At 43.8% G+C, this 24,154-nt stretch overlaps 1 protein-coding gene across 2 annotated transcripts in view; it reads right to left on the reverse strand.

The window, feature by feature from the left end:
- Nucleotides 1–20,377, reverse strand: part of SLC6A11 (solute carrier family 6 member 11) — a 126,761-nt gene extending 106,384 nt beyond the window's left edge. Inside the window, exons 1-4 of one of the 2 annotated variants that reach the window (XM_079122170.1) lie at nucleotides 20,068–20,377; nucleotides 16,834–16,968; nucleotides 16,572–16,712; nucleotides 13,103–13,193 (exon numbers count right to left, since the gene is read on the reverse strand). In XM_079122170.1, the coding sequence (XP_078978296.1) occupies nucleotides 13,103–13,193; nucleotides 16,572–16,712; nucleotides 16,834–16,968; nucleotides 20,068–20,329 (629 nt within the window). In that variant the 5' untranslated portion in view covers nucleotides 20,330–20,377. The remainder of the gene's footprint in view (nucleotides 1–13,102; nucleotides 13,194–16,571; nucleotides 16,713–16,833; nucleotides 16,969–20,067) is intronic. The other variant, XM_079122169.1, reaches the window with a different exon arrangement.
- Between the last annotated feature and the right edge of the window lie 3,777 nt (nucleotides 20,378–24,154).

Genomic DNA, 24,154 nt, shown 5'->3' on the forward strand with positions numbered 1-24,154 from the left:
CCAAACACCACTTTGTTGACAAAAGATCTAAATTCAAGATTCAAAAACCCAGTCTACTGAATGCTTATCACTTTTGCACTAGCATCAAATTGGAAATCTTAAGCTGAATACTCAACTTCGGGTCTGTCTGTGGTGCTGCTGTTCTACCCAGGAGGGAATGAAAGTTCAGCACTACTTCTTAAAGGTCCCCACTAGGAGTTGGAAGAGTTAAACTGCCCCCAGCAAGGACGATTCTTCCCTTTCCTGGATGTTGTCATTTGCTACTCAGTAGAAGAGTACAAGATGCAGATAAGCAAATGTGTGTGTATGTGCACGTGCGCGCACACAAATCTGTAAAGTGTAATAAAAAATAATCTGAGCTGCTTGAGAGACTGAGGTGGGAGGATCGTGAGTTTAAGGTCAGCCTCAGCAACTTAGCGAGGTCCTCAGATTTATTTATCTCTGAATAAAATACAAAAAAGTGCTGGAGATGTGGTTCAGTGGTTAAGCACCCCTGTGTTCAATCCCCGGTACCAAAAAAAAAAATCTGAAATGAAGATAACAAATCATAGCACTTTAGCAACAGTCATTTCTGAGTTATTCTGTTCCTAACCCTGAATTAAAGTCATCAGTTCATTAATCCCTCCTGCCACCAACTGGAGGGCTGCAGGGTACACACCAGAGGCCAGCATCAATTTACCCCTTGTCCTCACAGCAGATTAGAGTCAGGATGGGTCTCACATTCAGCTCGGCTGGAAGCCACAGTATTCTTTTTAAAACGAGAGATTCAAGTCATTGAACCTAAAGGAACCCTCTGAAGCCTGAGGAAGACATGACCCAACAGCTGTGTTTGTTTCTGCCACCCACTGGGGCCTTCTGTAAAGCCACTGCTGGTAAGTTTCTTCCTTCCTCCCTCTTTTCCTTTTTCTATCAAATATACTCTCCACCTGCTGAAAAACATCCTTCATGAGCTTGATGCACTGGGCTGTGGAGAGGAGCCACATGCCAATCAAATACTGAGCCTGTGGAAACAGGCATTTGACTGCATTTGGGGCAGAGCCTGGAAGGGCATGCAAGAGCAGAGAGATCCAGGTGGGGATCGGAGGCCAGGTGAAAGTCCTGCTGGTGCTCTGGCTCACTGTGAGAGGTGCTGGGGATAAGTCCCTTAACCTCTCAGATGCCCTGTGTGGGATGAGCATCTGGATAGTGGTATCATGTCATTTATCCTCTGGGAAAGTAGATTAAAGGAAGAAATACGCCCAGAGGGCTGTGTGCAAGGCCAGGGTACACAGTAGGTGCTTAATAACTAAATACGACCTCCCTTTCCCCACTGCTTCCATCAGGACCTAGAGGGAACCTCAGACAAAACTACCAGTTTAGAAAATTGCTCTTTTCCATTACAGAGTGGAAGACCCTCAAAGTAAAAATGCCAATTCCTGCCTTGCTGAATTCATCGGCAAAAAGTTTTATTTCAGTGATCAAGAATGCACAACAGTAGTGATGACTACTTCTGCCATAACAATTATTCCCATTTTGCAGATAAAGACGGTGAGGGAATTTCAGCACCAAGCCCAAGGTTAAAAAGTAGAAGGAACTGGGCTGAAATTCTTGCTGTTTAGCCCCCAGTCCCAAGTCTCTAGGTCCCCACACCACATCGTGGTTCTAGTACATAGCATGTCAACAACTGTGCATCCAGGCAGTGCCTCTTCCCTGAGCTGGGTTTGCAGTGAGGTGCTGTGATTGCATCATCCTCAGAAGCATGAACCGAAGTCCTTCCTGGACAAGGGGCTCTGGGCCCAGAAACACCCCAAGTGTGGATGACTAAGGGAAGTGGGCTTCCTGTAGGAGCAAGAGAGAGACCTTGGATTCTCCCTCAGGCCTCCACCCCTTGAACTTCATTGGCAGCGAAGGAGTGCTTCATGCTACTCGATGAATGGAAAGCTTGCTTTGGGTTTCTGGGTTGGCCACCAGCAGAGGGTCCAGTGGACACAAGGACGCTGGAATGCTGAACTTTGGCAATGATTCCCCCTACTTCAGCAAATTGGAAACTGAAATCCTATTGTGTTTTTTCTTCTTTTACTTAAATACACTTTCTATGTTTTCTTCCAAAAAAAACAAAAAAGACAGAGATCACCTTTGCAGTAAGGAAACCAAGGATCGGCTGGAGAAGTGACAACTATGAAAGGGAGCTGGTATAAGAGGTGAATTAGATTTCTGAACCCAGAAACGTACATCCTTTGACAGCACAGAATTTAAAGAGAGGAGAATGATCCTAAAGGTACAGCCAAATGCCAGCAGGCTCTGATTTGTTAACAGATTGATCTCTTAGGGGTTGGAGTGGGGAGAAACACGTTTACAAGCTATTTATAATCTGTTATATAAATATATACCTTTAGGTTTTAATTGCTTATGTCATTTACTGTTTTTGCAATCAGTTAAATATTCAACAATTAGAATAAAATGGTCACAATCCTGCTCTGGTGACAATGTGCAGATTTGGGTTTGCTTTGGTGAATCTCCTGACTTCTTCCCTGTTCCTCCTAACTGCATTCAGGGGTCCTCGGTGCTTCACTGGTGGGGACGGAGAGCAAAAGGATCCCTGCTTAAAGAGAAGATGAGCGTCTCTGTGTCCAGGATCAGCACACTCAGCAAGAGGCAGCAGACACTGGGGCTGCCCCAAGGGTGCTGGGAACCAAAGAGGGGCTAGCGTTGGGTTCTGGGTACATGAGCTGGGGCAATCCCTCAGTGCCTTCAAAATCATGCCCTTAGTTAAGGGCAAATGGAGATTTCTTCTTCTGCCCACCTCAGAGGGCTAATTTAAATTTTAAATGAACCAATATTAATAAGACTGATTTGATAAGTAAACAAATACATAAAGATTAGCAGGGTAAAACCTGGGCTGTGATTTTTATTCTTTTCCTCTCTCTCTCTCTCTCTCTCTCTCTCTCTCTCCATCTCCTCTATTTTTTTTTCCCCCTTTTGGTGGTGGTGGTGGTGCTGGGGATCGAACCCAGGGCCTTGTGCATGCTAGGCAAACCCTCTACCAACTGAGCTATATCCCCAGTCCCCACCATCTCTTTTCTAATCCCCAGGTTCTAGTCCTTGGTAATCTGTGAATAGTGTCCGGTGTGTCCTTCCAGAGATGTCCTATGGGCATAAAGGCATACAAGTATATTTTTATGCATCCCTAATCTGACAATTCAAAGTCTGAAAAGCTCCAAACTCTGAAACTTTGTGAGGACCGACATGATAGCAAAAGTGGAAAATTCCACACCTGACCTCATGTGACAGTCACAGTCGAAATGCAGGCATGCTAAAAATATTGTATGAAATTATGCTCGGGCTCTGTAAGATGTATGTGAAACAGAAATGAATTTTGTGTTTAGACTTGGGTCCCATTCCCAAGATATCTCGTTATGGATATGCAAATAGTCCAAAACCAAAAAAAAAAAAAAAAAAGAAAAAGTCCAAAAGACGTCTGCTCGCAAGCATTTCAGATGAGAATATTCAACCTGCACATACAACTTCCTATACCTCACTTTTTCATTTTAGTTTTACAAACCGTTTCTATATTAACACACCTTCTGCCTCCTTAATGTTTTGTAGTTAATAACTTATCGGGTATCATATTTAGGGCCATTTTACAAGTGTCTTTTGTCTTTTTTTTTTTTTCTTTTAAGTACCACAAACAGTGCTGCCATGGACATGCTCAGGATGTACATAATTAATGTGGTCATGTCCCAGAATAAACTTCCACAAGTGAGATTTTGGGGATGAAGCATATGTGCAGCCGAACGCTGACAGCTATTGCTAACTTGGCTGCTACTGCTGTCTAGGAAAAAAAAAAAAAAAAAAAAAATGGAGTCCAGGCAAATTTGGAGCTTCCCATCTGCCTCTATCAGGAAAAGCCCTCCAAGGACATGTGAGGTTAGAAGGTACCTTACATCGGGTGGGCGTCTGCAGAAATGTTAAGAAATCAGAGGGACAGGTCTCTTACCTGAACTTAGTACATGCCAGGGCCAAGCCAAAGGACCCATCACCCTCTAAGACTGCTTCTGCCCCTGCCTTCTCCCACAGCTGAAGGCCCCAGTGCCCCCCAGCTTCCCTCTTCCTCAGATTCCTACACCTGGACCACACCATACACCTCCCCCTAGCAACTTGGGGCTCTGCCTTATTGGGGGCTCTGCCTTATTCCTAGACCCAAGTGTATGACTCCTGTCAAGGCATCCTACAGAATCATTTTAAACCCTTCAGAAAGGTCCAGGTCCTTTCTGCTGTGCTCCAGCCTCTCTGGCTACCTGGCCGTTTTCCAAACATGCATATATTCTCCCAATGTGGGATCACTCCCCACCCCCACTGATCCCTTGGTCTCACAGTTTATTCTTGACAACCACAGATCACTGCCTTATCTTTCAGGTCCCTGCTCAAATCCCCCTGCCTCAGAGACCCACTTTGACCCTCAGACACTCTCTAATCCCACACCCTGCAGGCATTTTAAGAGAATGGTCTCGACTTAATGTAATATGTTCTGCTTATTTGGTTGTTTGCACAGTCAGCTTCATCAGGATGAGTCTTTGTTTTGCTCATGCTACATCCCAGAACCTAAATTGATGCCTGACATATAGTAGGTGCTCACTAAAGGCCTGTATGCGACCCCTCTTTATCTGTGAAGCAAACATACCAAGATCCTCAGTACATGCCTGAAACCACAGAAACCCTACATATACTATACATTTTCCAATAATACATACCGATGATGACATTTAATTTATAAATTAGATACAGTAAGAGAATAACAATAACTTACTCTAGATCTTGGCAACCTCAGCATGTGATTATTAATAATGTGATTATTATTCCTTATTAAGCCAAGAATTCTTACCTTTTCACTTAATGGAAGCCCTTCATGGCTTCTCTTTGGTATCTCTGAATTTACAGCATCACTAATCTTGTACTTTGGGGCCATTATTAAATAAAAGAAGGGTTTCTTGAACACAATCATTGCAATACTACCACAGTTGATCTGATAACCAAGACGACTAAGTGACTGAAAGGTGGGTAGCATATACAGCATGAATTCACATCCTGCTGGGATGGAGCAGGACAGAAAGAGATTTTCTCTCTCTACTCAAAATGATGTGCAATTTAAAATTTATGACCTGTTTGGGGGAATTTTCACTGAATTCTTTTGACTGCAGTTGACTATAGGTAACTGAAACCAGAGATAAGGGGAGAGCAACTGGAATTGAACAGGTGCTCTGGCCCTGCTTTGCCCCTTCAGCAAAGTCCCCCTTCATTCCCCAGGCCCCAGGTGCAGTAGTAGCATTGTAGGTAAAATCTATACACAACTTCAGGTCTCTGTTCCTCTGCATATGTCATTCCCTCTACCTAGCACACCAGTCACTCAGTCCACAATGAAGCACATGAACTCCTATTTACCCATCAAAACCCAGTTTCAGTATCGCCATCTGCAGGAATCTTTTCCCAAAGGCCAGGCATCTAAGCAACTTGGTTCTGTGCAAGGATCCCACAGATATCTGTCATCTTGTATTTCAAAAACTTTTTTTTCTAACACTTCCCAGCTTTCTTTACCAGGCTGCTTCTGCACACAGCTCCCTCAAGGAGGGACGGTGTGGTCTTCATCTCTCTGGCTACAGATGAGGTGCTCAGCACCCAGTAGATGCTCAGAGAATTTTGAAAGAAATAACTGAAATGTATTAAGAGAGTTCAGCACATCCACTATGAGGGACCAAGAAGGCCTGGGTGATGAGCCTTCTCTGAACAATGCTGAAAAGCACCCACTTAGATGCCCAAAGATCTGGATGAAGACTTCCTTGCTATCTTTAATTGAGCAATTACCATGTGCTGGATGCTTTCTAAACATAATCTCATCTGATGCTCTGGAAAACCCTAAGAGGTGGGTAGACTTATCACATTTTCAGAGGAGCACAGAGAGGCCCCAAGAAGATACATAAGTTGCCCAGGAACACACACTTGGCAAGTGGAAAAGACAATGACTGAGACTGGGCTCCCAAACTTGCGCACTAAAACCTACACTTAATCACGTGCAGAGTGATCAGGTGGGGGTGGGGTTGAGTGGAGGTAGGTAATCTAAATTAGCAGAACTTAGGTGGTGATACACAGTGCTTAGTAGGAGAAGGGTCTGGGAGCAGGTCTGACCCTGAAATGAGAGGCATAAGGTCCTTCTCAGGCAAAGAGGCTGGCTCTGCATGGGACTCAGCAGTTCAAGCCTGGTTATGAATTTGCACCTGCAGAGACATGGGTCTGATAGGATGCTGTGCCTCAGATGATAGGAACTAACTCACACACCCGACTAACGATGGTCTCAGAATACATTATCTCATTTAATGCTCACAGCAACCCAGAGAGGTTGATCAGGCAGGGAGAGGGAGTCATCGTAGTTGCTAAAGGCTTGGGCCACAGCCTATGGTGCAATTAGGAGGTGGTGGAACCTTGAGGAAATGGGTCCTAGTGAGAGGAGGTTAGGTTGCTGGGGTGCGCCCTTGAAGGGGATGATGGGGACCTGGCCCTGTCCCATCTCTCTCACCACGAGGTGAACATCTTTGCTCCATTATATGCTCCTGCCATGATGTACTGTGGTACCACAGTCTCAACGCAGTAGGGCCCTCAACTGAAACCCCTGAGACCATGAGCCAAATTAAACCTTTTCTCCTTTAAGTTGTTTATCTTAGGTATTTTCTCACAGCAACAGCAAGTCGACTAACACAATCCCCGTTTCCCAGATGGGAGAACCAGTCGTCAACATTCTGCTTATGCATTTTAACGCTTTCCGAAGAACTATGGAGTACAGGAAGAAGTATCATCATCGCCGTTATCATCAGGTGGGCATTGCCTCATTTGGAATTTACAGATGAGGACACTGAACTCCAAGGGCTTAGGAAATATTCATTCATTCATTCCTTCTTCCATTCATTCACTTCAATAATTGGGAACCTAGAATGTGCTGGCAAAACAATAATGAATAAATCAGATGTGGTCCTTGCCAGTGTGGAGCTTCATAAGGGAGGAAGAGAAGAGAATTAACACGTTAACAAAGATATAATGATTTCAGATAAGAACTATTTAGATATTAAAACAGAGGGATGGGTTTGAGCATGACCAAGGTGCTGATCCTGCTGGGTTGGTCAGGGCAGGCTTCCCAAATGACATTGGAATTAAGATTCAGTACTAATAAAGAGCCAGATACACAAGGATCTCGAGAGGATTCTTCTAGGCAAAGGGAACACAAAAGCCAAAGGAATGATCCTGGGACACTCCCAGGACATTCAAAGGGCAGGCAGAGAGGACGATGAGTGCAGGAGGGAGACAGGGAGGTGCCTTTTCCCCCAGAAAGAATCAATTCTCACTCCAGCACCTCTGATCCCAAACTTCACGTCCAAAGAAAATCAATTAAAATGTCCACGAGTGCTCACTTCAGCAGCACATATACTGAAATTGGAACCATATAGAGAAGATCAGCGCAGTCCCCGTGAAGAGGATGACCTGCCAATTTGTGGAGCATTCCATACTTTTTCACCAAGTGACAGATGCAGAAACAAAACCCAACCCACATGTACTTGACAAGACTTCATTTACTTAAGTTCCATGTTGATGATAATAAAACAATTCGTACATTCGTACTCCCCACCAAAAAATAAAATGTCCACATGACTTAGAAAGACAAAAAAAAAAAGGAAAGAAAAGAAAAAAGAAAAATTCTTCTAGTGAAGATAATGCAGAAAGACAAGGCCTCATCCTTCTGAATAAAGAAATAGAACTGAATACCCTTAGAGTTTAAATCAGGCTGAGCACACAATATGTGCTCAACACATGTTCCTCAAATGGAAGCCATGCAAGAGTGATTTTGATTGTATACGAAGTGAGCATGAGGTTGCTCACAAAACCCTGGACCTATAAGACACGGGGGTTTGAGAAAGGGAAGACAACTCCAGGTCCACGTCATGTCACAACACTTCAGTTGCACACTTAAGAGCACTCAATGCCACTGGAGGTTACAGATTCAAAATTTAGAAATGCAAACATATTTAGATAAATGCATGCAGCCAAGGCATAATGGGTTACTACGGGAAACCAGGATGGTCTGGTTTTGAAATCTGACATGAAGAAGAAAAGCTGTCCCTGCTTCACAGGCCCCCTGCCAGGGTCAGAATCAAGACTGATCTGAGGTCTGAGCATTTCACATTGGCTAAGCCAGTACTATGAATTACATCCTTAAAAGTTAAATTTTAAGATGGGAGATGGGTTGCCCATGGCAAGGCAAAGCCATATCCAGTTGTGGATAGGAAACTGGCACCTTATTACTGATTTTATGGTAATCTATGGGCTGGTTTCACTTCTGCTTCCAGAGACTAGAATGTCATCTTTCACTCTGCCTCTGCTGAATGTGCACAGTATCTTTCTTATGCACACCAGGAATGCAAACATTTGTTGAATGAATGAACTAGCAGACAGCCAAAGCTTCTACTCTGACCAAGCAGTGTGACCCTGAATGAGTTCCCTGGGGTTGGAGGCAGTGCAAGGACAGAAGTCAGCACACCAAAGTCACAAACAAAAGTGGAGAATCCATGAACCAGCCACATCAGGGGACAGCAAAGAGAACTGGTGAGGAAACTTTTTTTTTTTTTTAAGGAAATGGGTCCAATATTTAAAGGGCTGTCACATGGAAAAGGAATTAGAAATGCTTTATCCAAAGTCCCAGAAACTAACATTCCATTGAATTTAAAGAAGAATTTCTTCCTAGCAAAGTATTCTCCAGACTGAGGTTAGTGAAATGCTAGAATTCAGGGGGAGTAGGGAAAAGATTCCAACTTATTCTACAGGAAAATAAATTTGAGGATTTGGGTTAGTCTAAGGTACATGGATGTTCTCACCCAGAGACAGTTTTCAGACCTCCTCAAGCTTCCGTGGCTCAACCGATTGTCATAGGATGCTATCAACATCTCACACAGTCTCCACATTCCAAGCTCATCTCTGAGAAAAAAATGAATTGGGGTCATCTGATAAAAGCATGTTATGAAGGGATGAGAGTCACACCAGCATTGGAGTAATTTTAGAATACAGAATTCAACACTGCATAGATAATACAGATGCAACCTCAATAGAAAACCAGATCGTGAGTTCATTCTCCCATGCACATTCATCTAGAATGGCCAAGTAGCTGGCAAAAAGGTCCTTACACATGAGGATGCAGACAATCTGTTCCTTCCTGCCACATGGTGGTGAAATGAATGAGTGATATGGATATTGCAAACAGGCCCTGGAACTAATCAATGCTATTGACTGGGAATATTAATGACAGCATGAGTTCTTGCCAGAGCCCCCTTTGGCTCTTCTCATATAGTATTTTCTAGAACATATTGCCTACTTCTTATCTACCCATCTATTCTATAAATATTCATAGAGGGCTTTCCATAGCCTGGCAGTGGTGAGTAAAATCTGACAGGTGCTGCTTCATGACTGCCTGTCAGGAAACACAATGATCAAATACATTACATGACTAATGATTCAACCAAGGGTTTGTATACATGTTACAGAGGGAATGAATGGTGCAAAAAAATTCAGGAACTTACACAGAGACTATGTCTGGTCTAGGGGTTTGAAATGGGTTACCTAAGGAAGTATGGAAACAGTGTTTTGCAGACCCTTAAATGTGGAAGCCCAAAATATGTCTCTGTGACACTCCTTCAGGACATTATAGTTCCATGGGATTGGGAATAAACCACACAGTCCCACTAAGCACAGAAGCCCCTTCTCCTGCACGTACTTTACGGATGTTCATTTGAAACTGTGATTCACTAGATCTAGGGTAGATAATTAGGAAGTTTGAATGCTGCTGCTCAGCAAAATGCATTTAAGTAGCACTATTTAGTAGAGCATTTAAAAAGTCCTAAATAAATAGATGGAAAGGCTCAATCATAAAGATGTCACTTTTCCAATTGAAATCCCAGAATTTTTTTATTTTTTCTGGTTGTTACTGTTGTTTAACCTAATACACTGATTCTAACATGTATTTGGAACACTAAGAACACTTTGGAAAAGAAAAAATGAGAAAGTTGTCTTGCCAGAGCTTGTCTTGCATTAAACTACAGATTTGGTATTGACCCAAAGATAGACTCACATAACAATAAAACAGGACGGTGAACTCCAAATAGACCTGTGCTTTTAGGAAAATTATGTATAAAAGATGGCACTATAAATCAGTAGAGTAAGGATGAATGATCAGGAAGTTCTGCTGGGAAAATTTCCTTTTTATATGGAAATAAAACTGAATTTCTCCCCTATATAAAATAAAATTTTAACAAAATTTACAAAAAGTAAAAATTTTAATAATTTTTTTACAAAATTTATAAAAAAATTAATGTGGGAAAACACAACTTCAAAACTCTTAGAAGAAAATACAGAATTTTTTTTTAACAACGTTGAGGTAGGGAACTATATCTTAAATTAGATGCCAGTTATGCAAACCAATCTCTTTAGAGGTTGACAAATATAACTTCAATAAAATTCAAAAGTCTGTACACCATAAATGAGAAAGAAAATCCACACACTGGGAAAATATATTTCCAGCACAATAAATAACATCTAGCCTGTATCAAGAATTCCAACCTACAGGAAAAAGCAAACGATCCAAATAGAAAAGTGTAGAAACCTGAAGATTTGAAATCATAAAAAAAGTCATGAAAAAGTGCTCAACCTCACAAGTTACTAGAGAAATACAAATTTAAAATAGTGAAATACCAGGGGCTTGGGCTGTAACTCAGTGGTAGAGCACTTGCCTAGCATGTGTGAGGCACTGGGTTCAATCCTCAGCACCACATAAATGTAAATAAACCAAAATAAAGGGATGAAAAATACAGTAACATTTTTTTAAAGACGGCCTAATGATCATAACTCTGTTTAAAAATTATAAAAAAAATAAAAATAGTGAAATACCAACCCATGCCCATTTTATGAACAAAACAGAACTGACCAGACCAAGTGTTCCATAAAGAGGGAGCAGCAGAAATTTTGGTGCACACATACACATTTAGAATGTAAATGAGAGAATCCCTTTGTATTATCTAATATCTGATAAAACTTACCATGCATGTATCCTACAACCCACCAATTCCACTACTAGGTATTACTATGGTCCCCTACCATTCACATGTTGGAAACTTAATCCTTAATGCAACAGTACTGAAAGGTGGGACTTTCAAAAGGTGATCGGGTCATGAGGGCTCCGTTCCCATGAATAAATGTCATTATCATGGGAGTGAGTTAGTTATTGACGAGTGGGATCCTGATAAAGGGATGAGTTTGGCCCCCTTGATTGCTCAAGCAAATATGCCCTCTTGCCCTTCTGCCTTCCACCATGGGATAATAACAACAGCAGGCCCTTGCCAGATGCCAGCCCCTTGGCCTTGCATCTTCCAAGCTCTAGATCTATAAGAAATAACTCCCTATTCTTTGTGAGTTACCATGTCTGAGGTTTTCTGACACAGAACCAGCAAACACACAAGATAGTTACACAGCCTGGAAACCACTCAAGTACTCAAGAAAACACTGGAGCAGACATTCACTCAGTGTGCCTAACACTACTGGCAATGTTCTAAAGGCCCATGGAGAGGACCTGGATAAATACAATATAATCTATTCAGACAATGCAATACAGTACTATTCAGTACAGCAGTGGGGGGAAATAAAAGAACCAAAGCTACATGTAACAATATGGATACATCTCCAAACCAATACCAAGCAAAGAAACAAAGTTGTCATAAAACATGTAAGTAATGGATACCATCAATATAAATTTTTTTAAATATGTTAGATGGACCTCAGTACTATTAGGGGCATAAACAAGTTAAAAAATGTGCTTTAGGATGACAAATCTAAATTCAGCATAATGACTTCTAGAGAGGGAAAGAGAAAAATGGTATTTGGAAAAAAAAAAATTAAAATCTTTCATGAAACCACTGCCCCCACCCCCCATAAACACTATTATTAATTAGCATCAGGGGTGGGAAGGGTTCTTCAATGAAACTAGGTCTTTTCAACCTGAAAAATCTGAGAAAGCATTTAGTTCAGACTTTGACTCATACAGGAAACATTTCTTCAATACCCGGGGACAGGGGATAATCCTACTTCTTCTATAGAAATTCCAAAGTCAGGGCTTCTGGGTACAGTTATACAGGTTCTGTTCTATATGATCCTGGAGTGCACATTTCACAAAGTATATAATGCTTCCTTAGGTTGTTCAGTGTGCAACTAAGACAACTATATGCAGCAGCCCTGTAAGGGTCACAATCTTTTGGAACTCTGATGAAACTATGCCCATTTGTAGGAAAATGCCCGCCCACACAATCACTGCTTAGAATTTTAGTGGATTCTGATACATCTCCGACGGTAATTGGCAGCCCAACGCTGGCCAAACACTTCCAGGTAAAGGGTGCTCACCAATCTTCTGAAGTAGTTTCAGACAACTTCTTCCTTAAGCACCTTTGAAACCTCTTTGTAACCTCTATCCATTAAAGTGGATCTACTTCCTATCCACAGCTACTGAGAACAGGCAGACCCGGCCCCCCTGGAGACTACTGCCAGGCTAAATATACTCTTGACTTTGCTTACTGCAAACACGCTCTATCTTCTTTTGTTCAAGATGAATTTTTAAACTATCCTTTTATCAAGCACTTCCTGCCCTACTAAGCAACAAGGCATGCTGACACGTTATCACAGAACAAGAAGGTATTTCTCTGTTGCCCCTTCAGGAAACCCCAGAAGATCTCCACACTTGTTTCTCAAATAATCAAAAGTCCACAGAAGGAGCTGGGGCTGGGGCTCAGCGGTACAGCGCTTGCCTAGCCCACGTGAGGTACTGGGTTCAGTTCTCAGCACCTCATAAAAATAAAGAAAATAAAGATATTAGTGTCCATCTACAACTAAAAATAATTAAAAAAAAAAAAAAAAAAAAAGCCCACAGAAGCCAAGAACTGCCAGGCTGGAGGAAGGGTCAGGCTTTGCCCAGGCATGGGGGCAAGGCCAAAGAAGCAGAACCAGGACAGAGTCCCCCACCAACCGAGGGAGACAGTGCTTCTCCACTTACTCCCAAAACTCCATGACAGGGGAGGTGGCGTTCTGCAGGGACACATGGCTGTAGTTGCTCACATTCAGTTTCTGGAACTCCACGCAATTCTCTACAGTGGAAACAAGACAAGACATACAAGAAAATTAACCTTCAGGAGAGGTGAAGCTGGGAAAACATTCAGTCGTGGCGCAACGCTGGCAGCTTTAATTCGCCGCTCCAAGCAAACATGACTCCAAGAGCACAGTGGGGGGAAAAAAAAATCAATGCTTTACCAACAGTTCACAAGAGAGGCTTGGGTTTGACCAGCATGGGAGGAATGGAGTGGGGGGCAGGGCGCTTCAAGTCTCTTCCATTCCCAGCCAACAGGGCCTATCCTGCTCTTTCCTCCAGCCTCATTCCCAAATCATTTTCGCTTTTTTCCACTCTTGTGCCTAAGTCCATGGTATTTATCTCTCTTGCCCAGTGGCCCTCACTGGACTGGGGGCGGTGGTGGTGGTTAAGGAAATGGGCCAGTCATGATATCTGTAGGGCAGAAATGCAGATTAAATTTTTTTTATGTATAAAAAGGGACTGATATTGTAAGCTGCCTTATAAAGATGTTAGGATTGGATAAAATGGTGAGTAGCTACATGTGTAAAAGATCCTTGGTTTCTTCATCATTCCCTTATAGCATTCAATTCGTCAGAAAGGACTCATTGAAGACCTCTCCTCAGAAACGTGATGGCCAAGGGTGCTACTAGTGCTCATGGGTCAAGGCCCAGAGCAACTCACTAATCCCTCCTACTCCTCCAGGAAGCCGTCTCTGATCTCCTTCCCCTGAATTCTAAGCAAGCCAGAATTCAAAGGTTCACCAAGGAATTACCTTCTCTAACTCCATTTATTTTGAAAAGAAACAATCTAAGGTCCATAAAAAGTCAAAGGACCCCCACCCCCACTCCACTGCCACCTCCATCCTTTTTTTCCTCTAGAAAGCCACCAGCCAGTTAAAGAAGGAACTGAGAATAGATTCTAGCCAGGGCTCCATTTTCTTTGGTATGGTCAATGCCTGGGACCAGTTTAGAGCCACCTGGGTCACCAGATTGCAACACGCTTAAGGGCAGGGCTTCCTGTCTCTGCTCCCTCAGAACCTCAGAACAGTGGCCAGCACCCACTTTGCTCTGGCACTATTTTTCTTCTCACATATATAAAAGCCATCCAAATTACATCTGCCATCTTTGAAGGAAGGAATTATATTTCTGTGTGTGATATTTTGCACACTGTTCTCATGCCTTGGAGAAAGGAAATTGCAAACCAGTAGAAGAAAGAGATCCGTGGACCACTGGGGGAAATGCCTCTGTCATTGCTTCCTTCCAACTCCTCTTGGCAAGCCCTAACTATATTCTGGAAGGAAGTGGTCTGGAAGTCCACCGTCAGTCTTAAGAAGAGTCTAGAAAACTGAAATTATAAGTAAAATGAATGGATGTGTCTTGGGCCTTTTCCTGGGCTCAAATAAAATCAATCAATCAAAAAAGATTTTCTCAAGATCTTACTTCCTAAAGTTAAAAAAAAAAATCTCAGACACCCCAGGTTCACCAGTTATTTTTATTAAAATGATACTTAATCATGTACAAATAAGCAGTGGGCTAGTGAAGGTTTTGTGTTTTATTAGTCATATAACCAGAAAAGCAGAATTAAATGTACAAGTTAAATACCATCTCAACTGTGGAACCAACTCAATTCGAAGTGATAATATCACATGGCTGTGTAGAATAATGCCTTTTGGAGAAACTAAATTGTTTCCCCCAACAGAAAAAAATGGACATGAGAGGTAAACATTAGAGTCTGCTGTGGAAATGGGCTATTTGTTCCATGGACTATTTGAGTCTTGATTCTACAACCAGTTTCCACTGGTCACACTTCATTCCTATAGTTTATGGCATTGTCAACTGGGCTTCGCTCAGTACCAATGCACCTTATTTACTGATTGATTTTTGCTGTGCTGGGGTTGGAACCCAGGGACTCATGCGTGTCGGGCATTCACTCAACCACTGAACCAAGCCCCAGTCCCCCAAAACACCATCTGTGAATTAAACCTCTCTGCTCTCTTTCCCTTGGCTACTCTCCTTCTATATGCCACAATTTCATCTTAAATTACAAACCCGTGCAAATTCAGGTAGTGGAATCTCCCGACCATTTTCAGTTATTAGCTGACTGTACTTAAGATCCAGAACATTCACATATTTCTTAAGTGTATCCTCAAAATATCCACATACAATTAAATTATCACGGAAGACTCACAGGCCTCCAAGAATATGCCCTTGAATTTGAGCTTGATGAACATCTCTCTAAGGTCACTTGCCAAAGGAAGGTTAAGAACATGGGCTCTGAAGAGACCTAGCGAGGCCACCACAAAATATGACTGTCAGGGGAGAGTCACACAGGGGTAGAAAATAGATCACAGGAACTTCGAGGTCTAATGCCTTCAGTTTCATCTGCTGGTGACCAACATCCTACCCAGTCTTGCTACATCTTGGTCCTCAGCATGAGAGGACACTTCCAGACATGATCTCACCACAGATTATGATATGGTTGGTGAATAGGTTAATTGTGTGCCCCAATTCCAGTCAAAAGGCAGCAGTTGCCTGAAGCACTCCAAAGCCAAGACTGACTCAAAAGAAAAGAGTGCTGTAATCAATTAGTGATGTCTGCTGTAAGTACAACCATCTCAGAAATGGGTTGGACAGATGTCTTCCCTGGATTATAATACTCAAATTCTAATAGGATGATCAATTTAAAAACACAACAGTTTATCAAATCAGGAGTATTATCCATTCTGGGAAGGGGGCAGCTGCTGAATTCAAATGTCTAGCTAGGTTGAACAGGTAAAGCAAATGAACGAAGAAATCTGGGTGGGGTCACTGGAAACTTGAGGACAGATGTGTCACCCAAAGGCAACAGTCGCTTCTCAGCTGTAGCCATTTCTGTCAAGCAGGAATGCTGTCAAAATTCTGAATTTTTAAAGAGAAGATGGAAATCTGGATTTTTCACATGAAGTATTTGGACTTTTAAATTCTGGTAACCAAATACATTTTTCAATTTGCTGTTCACACATCTAAAGATGGATCAGCCTAAAGGCCCTATGTCTGTAGCCCTTAATCTAGTCTAACGCCTTCATTTTATAGAGGAAAACTGGCCATTTGGAGAGGTAGGGCTGGAACTGGGGCTCTGGTCCTCTGAATGTCTAACACTTCTTCATACCTGACACCTTGTTCCCCAAGGGCTCAATCTCTGCATCTAGCAAAGAAGGCCAAGAGCATCACCATTCACCTAAGCCTGTCAACCCCTGGACCAAAGTTCAGCTTAGGCTGTAACTCACAGAACATTCACAAACCAGTAAGGCCACTTGCAGGAAACAGGACTCATGACAAGAGCCTAGAGCCCAAGGATACATCCCCAATCCCAGGTCCTCCACCACGACCAGTAGAGAGAACTTCCCTGGAGGTCATACCTGTGTTCCACTCATGCCCACAGGTGGCCCAGGGGAGCTCGGTGGTAAAGCAGTTGCTCAAGTAGAAAATGGCCCATGCCAGGATGATGATGTAATACACATTTAGATGGGCCTCGATCACCTGTGTTGCATAGCCAATTCCTGAAAGGACAAAGGAAAGGGAACAATTTGAGTTTCTATTTTTTCCAAACAGCCTTCAGCTACTCTTTGGAGCTTGACATTTTGGGGGCAAAACTTTATTTCTCATTAAATCAACACTTACCTTCAAATAAAGGACAGACTTTCCTCCAGCATGTAATGCCTCCTTCACTTGTGAACTGCCCCAGAGCTGTTTCCAGGAAAAAGACAGGAATTCCACAGCAAATAAAAAATACCACGTAGGGAATCAGGAATGCCCCTGGAAGGATGTGAAGGAGTGAGATTAAAACTGCTCCCATCATTTCGAGTTTGGCACAAGAAATCTTTAATATACACCTACTGCAGGCAAGTCATGATGCTCTCTAAGCTTGAGGACTAGGTCAGAAAACATGGCCCCTGGTTTGTGCTCTCAGCCATCTGTGACCTTAAACAAGTCTGCTGCATAGCTCTGATTCTCAGCTTCCTCACCTGTAAATTGGGGCTTCAGTCCTTAATGTCTGCATAGCTTATCTTTCAGAATGATTGTGCAACTATGAAGACAACACAAAAGAAAGGGTTTTATTTGCTCAGTTCTTTAAATTTATGCATTCCATCCTTTGGCAGAGGTCAGGTTGATTTCCATCCTGAATATTGCACCCTTGTTTTAAATTCTAAAGTGATGTCAACCGTCTAGGTAAGGGAGACCCCTTTCTCTTATTTACTTTTAGAGTGACCTGAAAAAAAAAAACTTTTTCATAATGAAAAGCATTCTCAGGGAATTATACCATGAACAATATCAGGCTTCAAAGAGTTAAACATCCCTATACACAAGTCCCAGGTGTGGAGGTGAATTATATGGAATTTGCAACAAGAATCTATCTAATAAGTCTGGCTTAGGATCAGTCTGGGAAAAGACCACCCTAAGTTTTAGTGCTCCTGTCTTGAAACACAATACCCCTTGCCTGGGCTTTTCTGCAAAACAAATTAAATAACTGAGGTGAGCATGGGCTATTACAAGCAGAAGGGGATTTTTTCCAAATCCCTCATTCTCTTTCTCCAGTCTAATAACAAAGCATGAAAACATGCTATTCCTGACCATCTGATCTCACAAATGAAGCCTTTAACTGAAATTGCTTTTTGCTAAATGAAGCCCTTTTAACTGCAAGGATTAATAGCAACAATTTTGATCAATCCTGATAGCAGGGTCCTCTTTACAAGGTTTTGAAAGGGTCTTAGATTTCTCTGGGCAAGGAACTACTTCAAAATTTCACATTGGGAAAGAAACACTTTAAACTATCATTGGAATCTATGAGTAGAGCTATGTAGATTATGAGAAAAGAGAAACTGAGAATATACAGACAATTGAACTATATAAAAAAGCAAAAGTGTGAAAGGAAATAAGAGTATAGGTCTACTGAATCTAAATCTAACTGATTAAAAAGCTACAATCATTCCTTAATACATTGCAATTTACCTGTGAATCCTCTGAAACCTAACAGATGACACTTTGTAAAAGCCTTCTGGCCTGTGTATTCATAAAGCTTGTACTATAATCCTTAAAATAACTAACTCAATCAAACCAGGGTATCTGTGTACCCGATGGAGACTCTTGGCAAATCAGAGAGAGGAAGAGAAAATCCAGCGATGACTCATTTTTAAACTTTACTCACTACAACATTTTTAAAATCTGTGGCAGAATTTTTAATGAACCCAATTTACTCAATTTTTGCTTTTAGGAACACTTACTGTTTTGGCACCATAATTGCCTGGATGAACAAAGATATTCACACTTTTTTTTTGGGGGGGGGGTTTGGGGGGGGAGGGTCCTGGGACTACCCTGAAGAGTTTCCACGGGTTTCTAAGTGCACATGGAAGCTTATAAAGGCTGAATCCACCAAGAGAGGCAGGACTCACAGCTGACAGCACAGGGCACATTTGGGGTCTCCAACTCCACTCCTGTATTCCCCTTGCCAAGCCACCAACATCGGCTGCCACTTCATTACCAGTACAGAGCAGGCTTGGAGCAGCCTGTACCTTCAAGATGAATGTCTCCAAAGAAAGGACCTGCCCAGTAGTACCCTTCTCCTCCCTGCCACAGCTCGCACAGGAAGTCTAGCACTGGCCCTGCCAGACAACTTCTGAGCCACCTTGTTTAAGGTTTAAGGATTTACTGAAGGAATGGGGGGGGGGGGCACAAAATGTCAGTGGATATACTAGCACAGGCTTTTTCTTGGAGAAATCATACCACCGAAGGTTTTAGAAACCCCCTTCCCAAGGACCTGCTGCCCCGTTGATATGATAGAAGGCAGTCTTGAAGTCTGGAGCCCTTTCTCTGAACTGACAGTCATGGATTCATGGCTGCCTCTTCTGGCAAACTGACTTGGAGATGCTGTTACTAGAAATGACTCTCTCAACACCTTCCTCTCCCTCTCCCCCTTCCACAATCTCTAAGCATCTCATAAACATAAAATCAGTGTCGTTGCTCTGTGTTGTGGGTGACTCTGAGGTCAAAAAATGTAACTGCTTGGTGCCAATTCTTCCACCACACAGGCCCAATATATCTGCCTGAGAAATGGCCCTGAGAGCAAATTTAAAAGATGGGGCAAAAAAAAAAACCAAACAGCAAAAGTTCACACAAAAAGTTCTCCCTGTTGTCAGCCCAATCCCAGTTTAAAACATGGCCTTTGGTCCCAGAATTCCTTTATGTGGGGCGGGGTGAGGGGTACTGAGGATTGAACTCAGGGGCACTCAACCCCTGAGCCACATCGCCAGACCTTTTTTGCATTTTATTTAGAGACAAGGGTCTCCCTGAGTTGCTTAGCATCTCCAGAATCTCATCTTAATCACTGGTTAAATGAAGAACTTCTCTGACCCTTAGTTTTGTCATGTGCAAGACGGGCATGTCACCGCCTACAAAGGTGACGGTGAAGCTAAGGTGAGGAGGGAAAGCTTAGCAGGGTGCCTGGCACTGGGGCAAATTCCCCCAAACCTAGACCACTGAGGTAATAACAGAGTCCCTTGCCAGTGAGAAACGCTGAGGCTCAAAGGGACTAAATGTTTTCTGTCGATATGCTAACGAAAATACCAAAATTAAGGGCCTGCTGGTCTCAGCCTTTACCTCATGCTGGAGACAGAACGCCCCTGGCGGGTAAGTCCCCGCGCATTGGCAGGTGGCACACTGAGGCGCGAAGCAAACCGTGGAACAGGTGGGCCATGCCTGGCGGTAGCTCACTCACCAGGTGGCCTGGGGTCCAGGCTCTCCATTAAGGTCCCTCCGCACGCAGGCGCAGGAGGGGGTCTCGTGCTTGCCCCCCTTCTCCCCGCCCCCACTGGGCGTGCAACCCGCCCCCCCCCATTCTCCCTGTCGCTTGCGCCTCACCTCCTCCGTTCTTATAGCACAGGTAGGGAAAGCGCCACACGTTGCCCAGCCCGATAATCTCCCCGGCCACGCTCAGCACGAACTCCACCTTGTTGTTCCACTGGCCACGCTCGTGGACAGCCTTGTCGCGCTTGTCGCGCGGGTCGCGCGCGGGCGCCGCGCTCCCGCTGCCGCCGCCGCCGCTACCATCGAGCGCCTCAGTCTCCCGCGCCTCCTCGGCAGCCTTCCCATTGCCCAGGGGCAGCGCCTTCTCCGCCGTCATGGCCGCGCTGGCTGCCTCGTGCGCCGGCCCGGCTCTGCGCCGCCGCCCCGGGCGGGCTGGCTTTTCAGGAGGCGCGAGCGGGCGGGAGGGGGAGGCAGGGGGTGGAGCTGAGGGACCGGGCCGGGCCAGTGCGGAGAATGGGACGCGGCGGCCCGGCCCGAAGGGCGCCCACGCTGCCGGGGCCCAACTGGGCCCCGAGAACCGGGAGCGCACCTTGCGCGCGCCGAGCTCCTTGCGCGCGCCGAACACCTTGCGCGCGCTGAGCAGAGCACCTTGCACGCACCAAGCACCTGTGGTGCCCATCCTTCCTGCTGCCCTACTAGCCTCTTAGGACAAGAGTGGAAGCACCCGTTCAGGTCTAGGTGGACTCCAGAACCAAACCCTGAAGTTCCACCAGTCTCTGTAACCTTCTAAAGCTTGGGCCTCAGGCAAGAAGTAGGCCAGACATCTCCAACTTTAATGTGCACACTCAGCACCTGCAGCCTTTGTTAAACTGAAGATCCTGGCCTTGGTAGGTGGGGTGGGTTGGAGACTGCGTTTCTAACAAGTTCCCAGGTGAAGCTGATACTGCTGGACCCCCTGCTCGAATACACAGTGCATCCAGACAGTGAGGTGTTAAGTGCTTGTGTCTGGAGATAGGCAAATCTAGGACGAAATTCCTTATCCGCTTATCCTGATTGCATGAATTTGGACAGTCATCTGACCTATTTGTGCCTCAGTTTCTTGATCTACAAAAGATAATTCCAACAGTGTCTGCCTTGTAGGATTTCTTGGTGAAAGGTTTTTAAGAAAATGATTATAAAGTACTTAACACTTTGGAAGTGCTCAATGAACATTAGCCATTGTTAATGTATGTTTAGACACACACATCTTAATTATGCATCTTAATATTTGTCTCCCCAGTCAATTGTAAGGAATATATATATATATATATATATATATATATATATATATGCGGTCCTCTTCATTATGATAGCCACAGAACCTAGGACAAGACGTGGCACAAAGTATGTGCTCAGTAAGCATTGGTGGCTAGAAAGAAAAGGAGGCTGGTATGGTTTGAATAGGTGTCCCTCAAAAACCCAGGTGTCAATACTTCGGGTGCGAGCCTGTGGTGCTGATTAGGTGGTTGTGGAACCTTTAAGAGATGGTGCTGAGGGGAAGATCTTCCAGCCATTGGAGGTGTGGCCTCGAAAAGGACTGTGGGAGTCTGGCCCCTCCTGTTCCTCTTTTTTCCATTTTTCCCGCCCTTCTCCTCGAGGCGAGCCGGGGAGCAGCTTCCCGCCTATTGCCCCCGTGATGCGTTTCCTCCCGTCAGGCCCAATGCAACAGGAGCCAGCCTACTTTGGACGCAGAGGTCCAAAATTGTAAGCCTAAATGAACCTTACCTCTTTATAAGTTGATTATCTGAGCTTTGTTAGGCCAACAGAAAACGAAGGCCACCCCTTGTCTTTGCACAGCCCTGGAGAAGCCCCCACCGCGGGAGCTCAGGCTGGTCTTCCCTCTGGTCCTTCCCGGGAGAGCCACCCCGCACCCCCACTGCCCTCTTGCAGCCCTCAAATGCCTGCTTCTCCTTTAATCCTGGCTCCCAGCTGCACTAGTCCCTCCACACCTCCATCCCCACTGAAAACCCTTCCTTCCACCATCTTCACTCCCCGCCCCCCCGCCCCGTCTTATTTCTTGAAAGAGTAAGTCGCAGCGCAGCGGCGGCCCTGTCTTCACCTCCCACTCATTTCTCAGCCCACGGCAATCTGGCGCCCTCCCCCACCACTCCTCTGAAAATGCTGTCTGTAAAGTCCCCAAAGCCCTCTTTATTTGACAAATCCTGTGGTTCTTTTCCCATCCCCATCCTGCCTGACCTCTAGGTAACTTTCTGCCCCATTATCCCTCCTGGCCTTTGGAAAATTCTGCCTGTGTGGTTTTCTTGACTCTGTGAGCCTCAGCTGCGTTTCTCCCCTGCCTCTCTGGTTCTCTTTTCTCTCTCCTGCCTTGAGCCAACCCAGTGTTGATGGCTCCCAAATCTCTTCACACCCGATCCCCCTCATCCACCCATGCTCTCTGGAGTATGTTTGAAAGCAAAGGTTCTACAGGGTGTTCAGGGTAAGATACACCTTGGCACCCATGTTGTGTCCTGAGGAGTTCTGTTACCTCTTTGCTTAAGACCCCTTACCCTTCTCAATTGGGTTCATATTAGTTCTGACCTCAAAGGTTTGTCAGAACTAATAGCCTCAGTAGGTCCTCTGTGAACAGTAGCCATTTTTTTATTGTGATGAGGAGGAAGAAGGCTAAAAGCCTTCATTCATTGACTTTTCCTACAGGATAAAACCAAATCTCTGAACTCATTCACATTGCCACATAATCTGATTGTCCCAGCCTTTCCTTCTAAATTAATGCCATTTTCCTCACATGCAAAACCATCAGTATTTCCATTTTCTTTCAGGTGATCCCCATTGCTGCATATAGTTCCTGTGCCCAGGAGCCACATAGTAGCTAGGAACTCATCTGTTAAATCAATAACTGCATCAGAAATTAGAGGCATATTCTTGAGTCTTAGTATTGCAGTGTTAGCCTATCACCCCAGATCTTTGTATACCTCCTTCAAATCAGTTACATTTTTATTTGTACCGGTGCACAGCATCATTAACTGTAGGGACTGACGTGATCTGAACAGCTGTGATTCTACAAGACGTGTTTGGGAAGTAACTTGGAACCAAAGAGAGACCTAGTACTGACCATATCATCTGCTTGCACCCAGACTTGATTCTGGAATGAATAGTTCTGTGACCTTGTGTATATCATTCAACATTTCTGAGTTTTTGGTATCCTGGTTTTTACTCAAATGAGCATTATTCTCCTTGTGTCTCAGAATGGTTTTGAATGATACAACATGCAGGGGAGAATGTTGCATAAATACTAATTTACCAAACTCACTCCCTCAGATTTTAATGTTTCCCTTTATTTCCTACTGTCTGAATTTAGTAAGTAAAGTTTAGTTTCCTTGGTGGTTTCATGGCTCTTGATAAGTCTTAATCTTTTTACATTGTCCTTATCCAGAAGAGCCTGTATCTTCTCCATCATTCCAGGGCCTCATCTCTTGACTTTTTTGTTATTTTGTTGTCCAGGTACAGTGGATTCAAGAGCACATGCCATCATCCGTGGGGTGGACAAACTTGTATTGAGACACAAATGCAGCACAACATGGCAGGGAAACCCATGCCTTTTGCAGTTCAGTGCCTGGGTTCATAGACCAGCTTTATCACATTGGCAAATGACCTCATGTCTTTGAGCCTTGGTTTCCTTATCTGTAAAGTCAGGTTCTAATATTACCTATCTTTTCATTATTATGAGACTAAATGGATTAGTATTTGTAGGGCACTTGAGTCGCTTCTGATAGAGACACATTTGTTAAATAAATATATAGTCTTCAGTAGAACTGAGATGTCATGATTTTCTTATTCCTTTCTTGGGCAAGCATTCAAAGCAGTTGCTGTGCTGAAGGTTCATTTAAGCATCAGCATTGCTCACTCATTTCTTCACCAAATACTTCTGACTCTCCATTAATTTTCCAGACATATTATTAGCCACTAGGATGCAAAACTAGATACAAGGTCTGCCCTTAATATTATGCTGGAGCCATTCTTCATGAGAGGTGATTATTAGATTTTCAGGGATTTGGGGAAGCTTCAATTGTTGATATCTTGAAATCTGCCATGGTGGTTGTATTTACACCATGGAAATCTGCAAACACTGCAGATCAGCCCACTTTACCAGCCAGTGTGTGGCACCATTACAGGGTAATGGAGAGAGCAGATGTTAATCAACCAG

The sequence above is a fragment of the Sciurus vulgaris genome, assembly GCF_902686455.1.
Source record: "Sciurus vulgaris genome assembly, chromosome: 19".
NCBI lineage: Eukaryota > Metazoa > Chordata > Mammalia > Rodentia > Sciuridae > Sciurus > Sciurus vulgaris.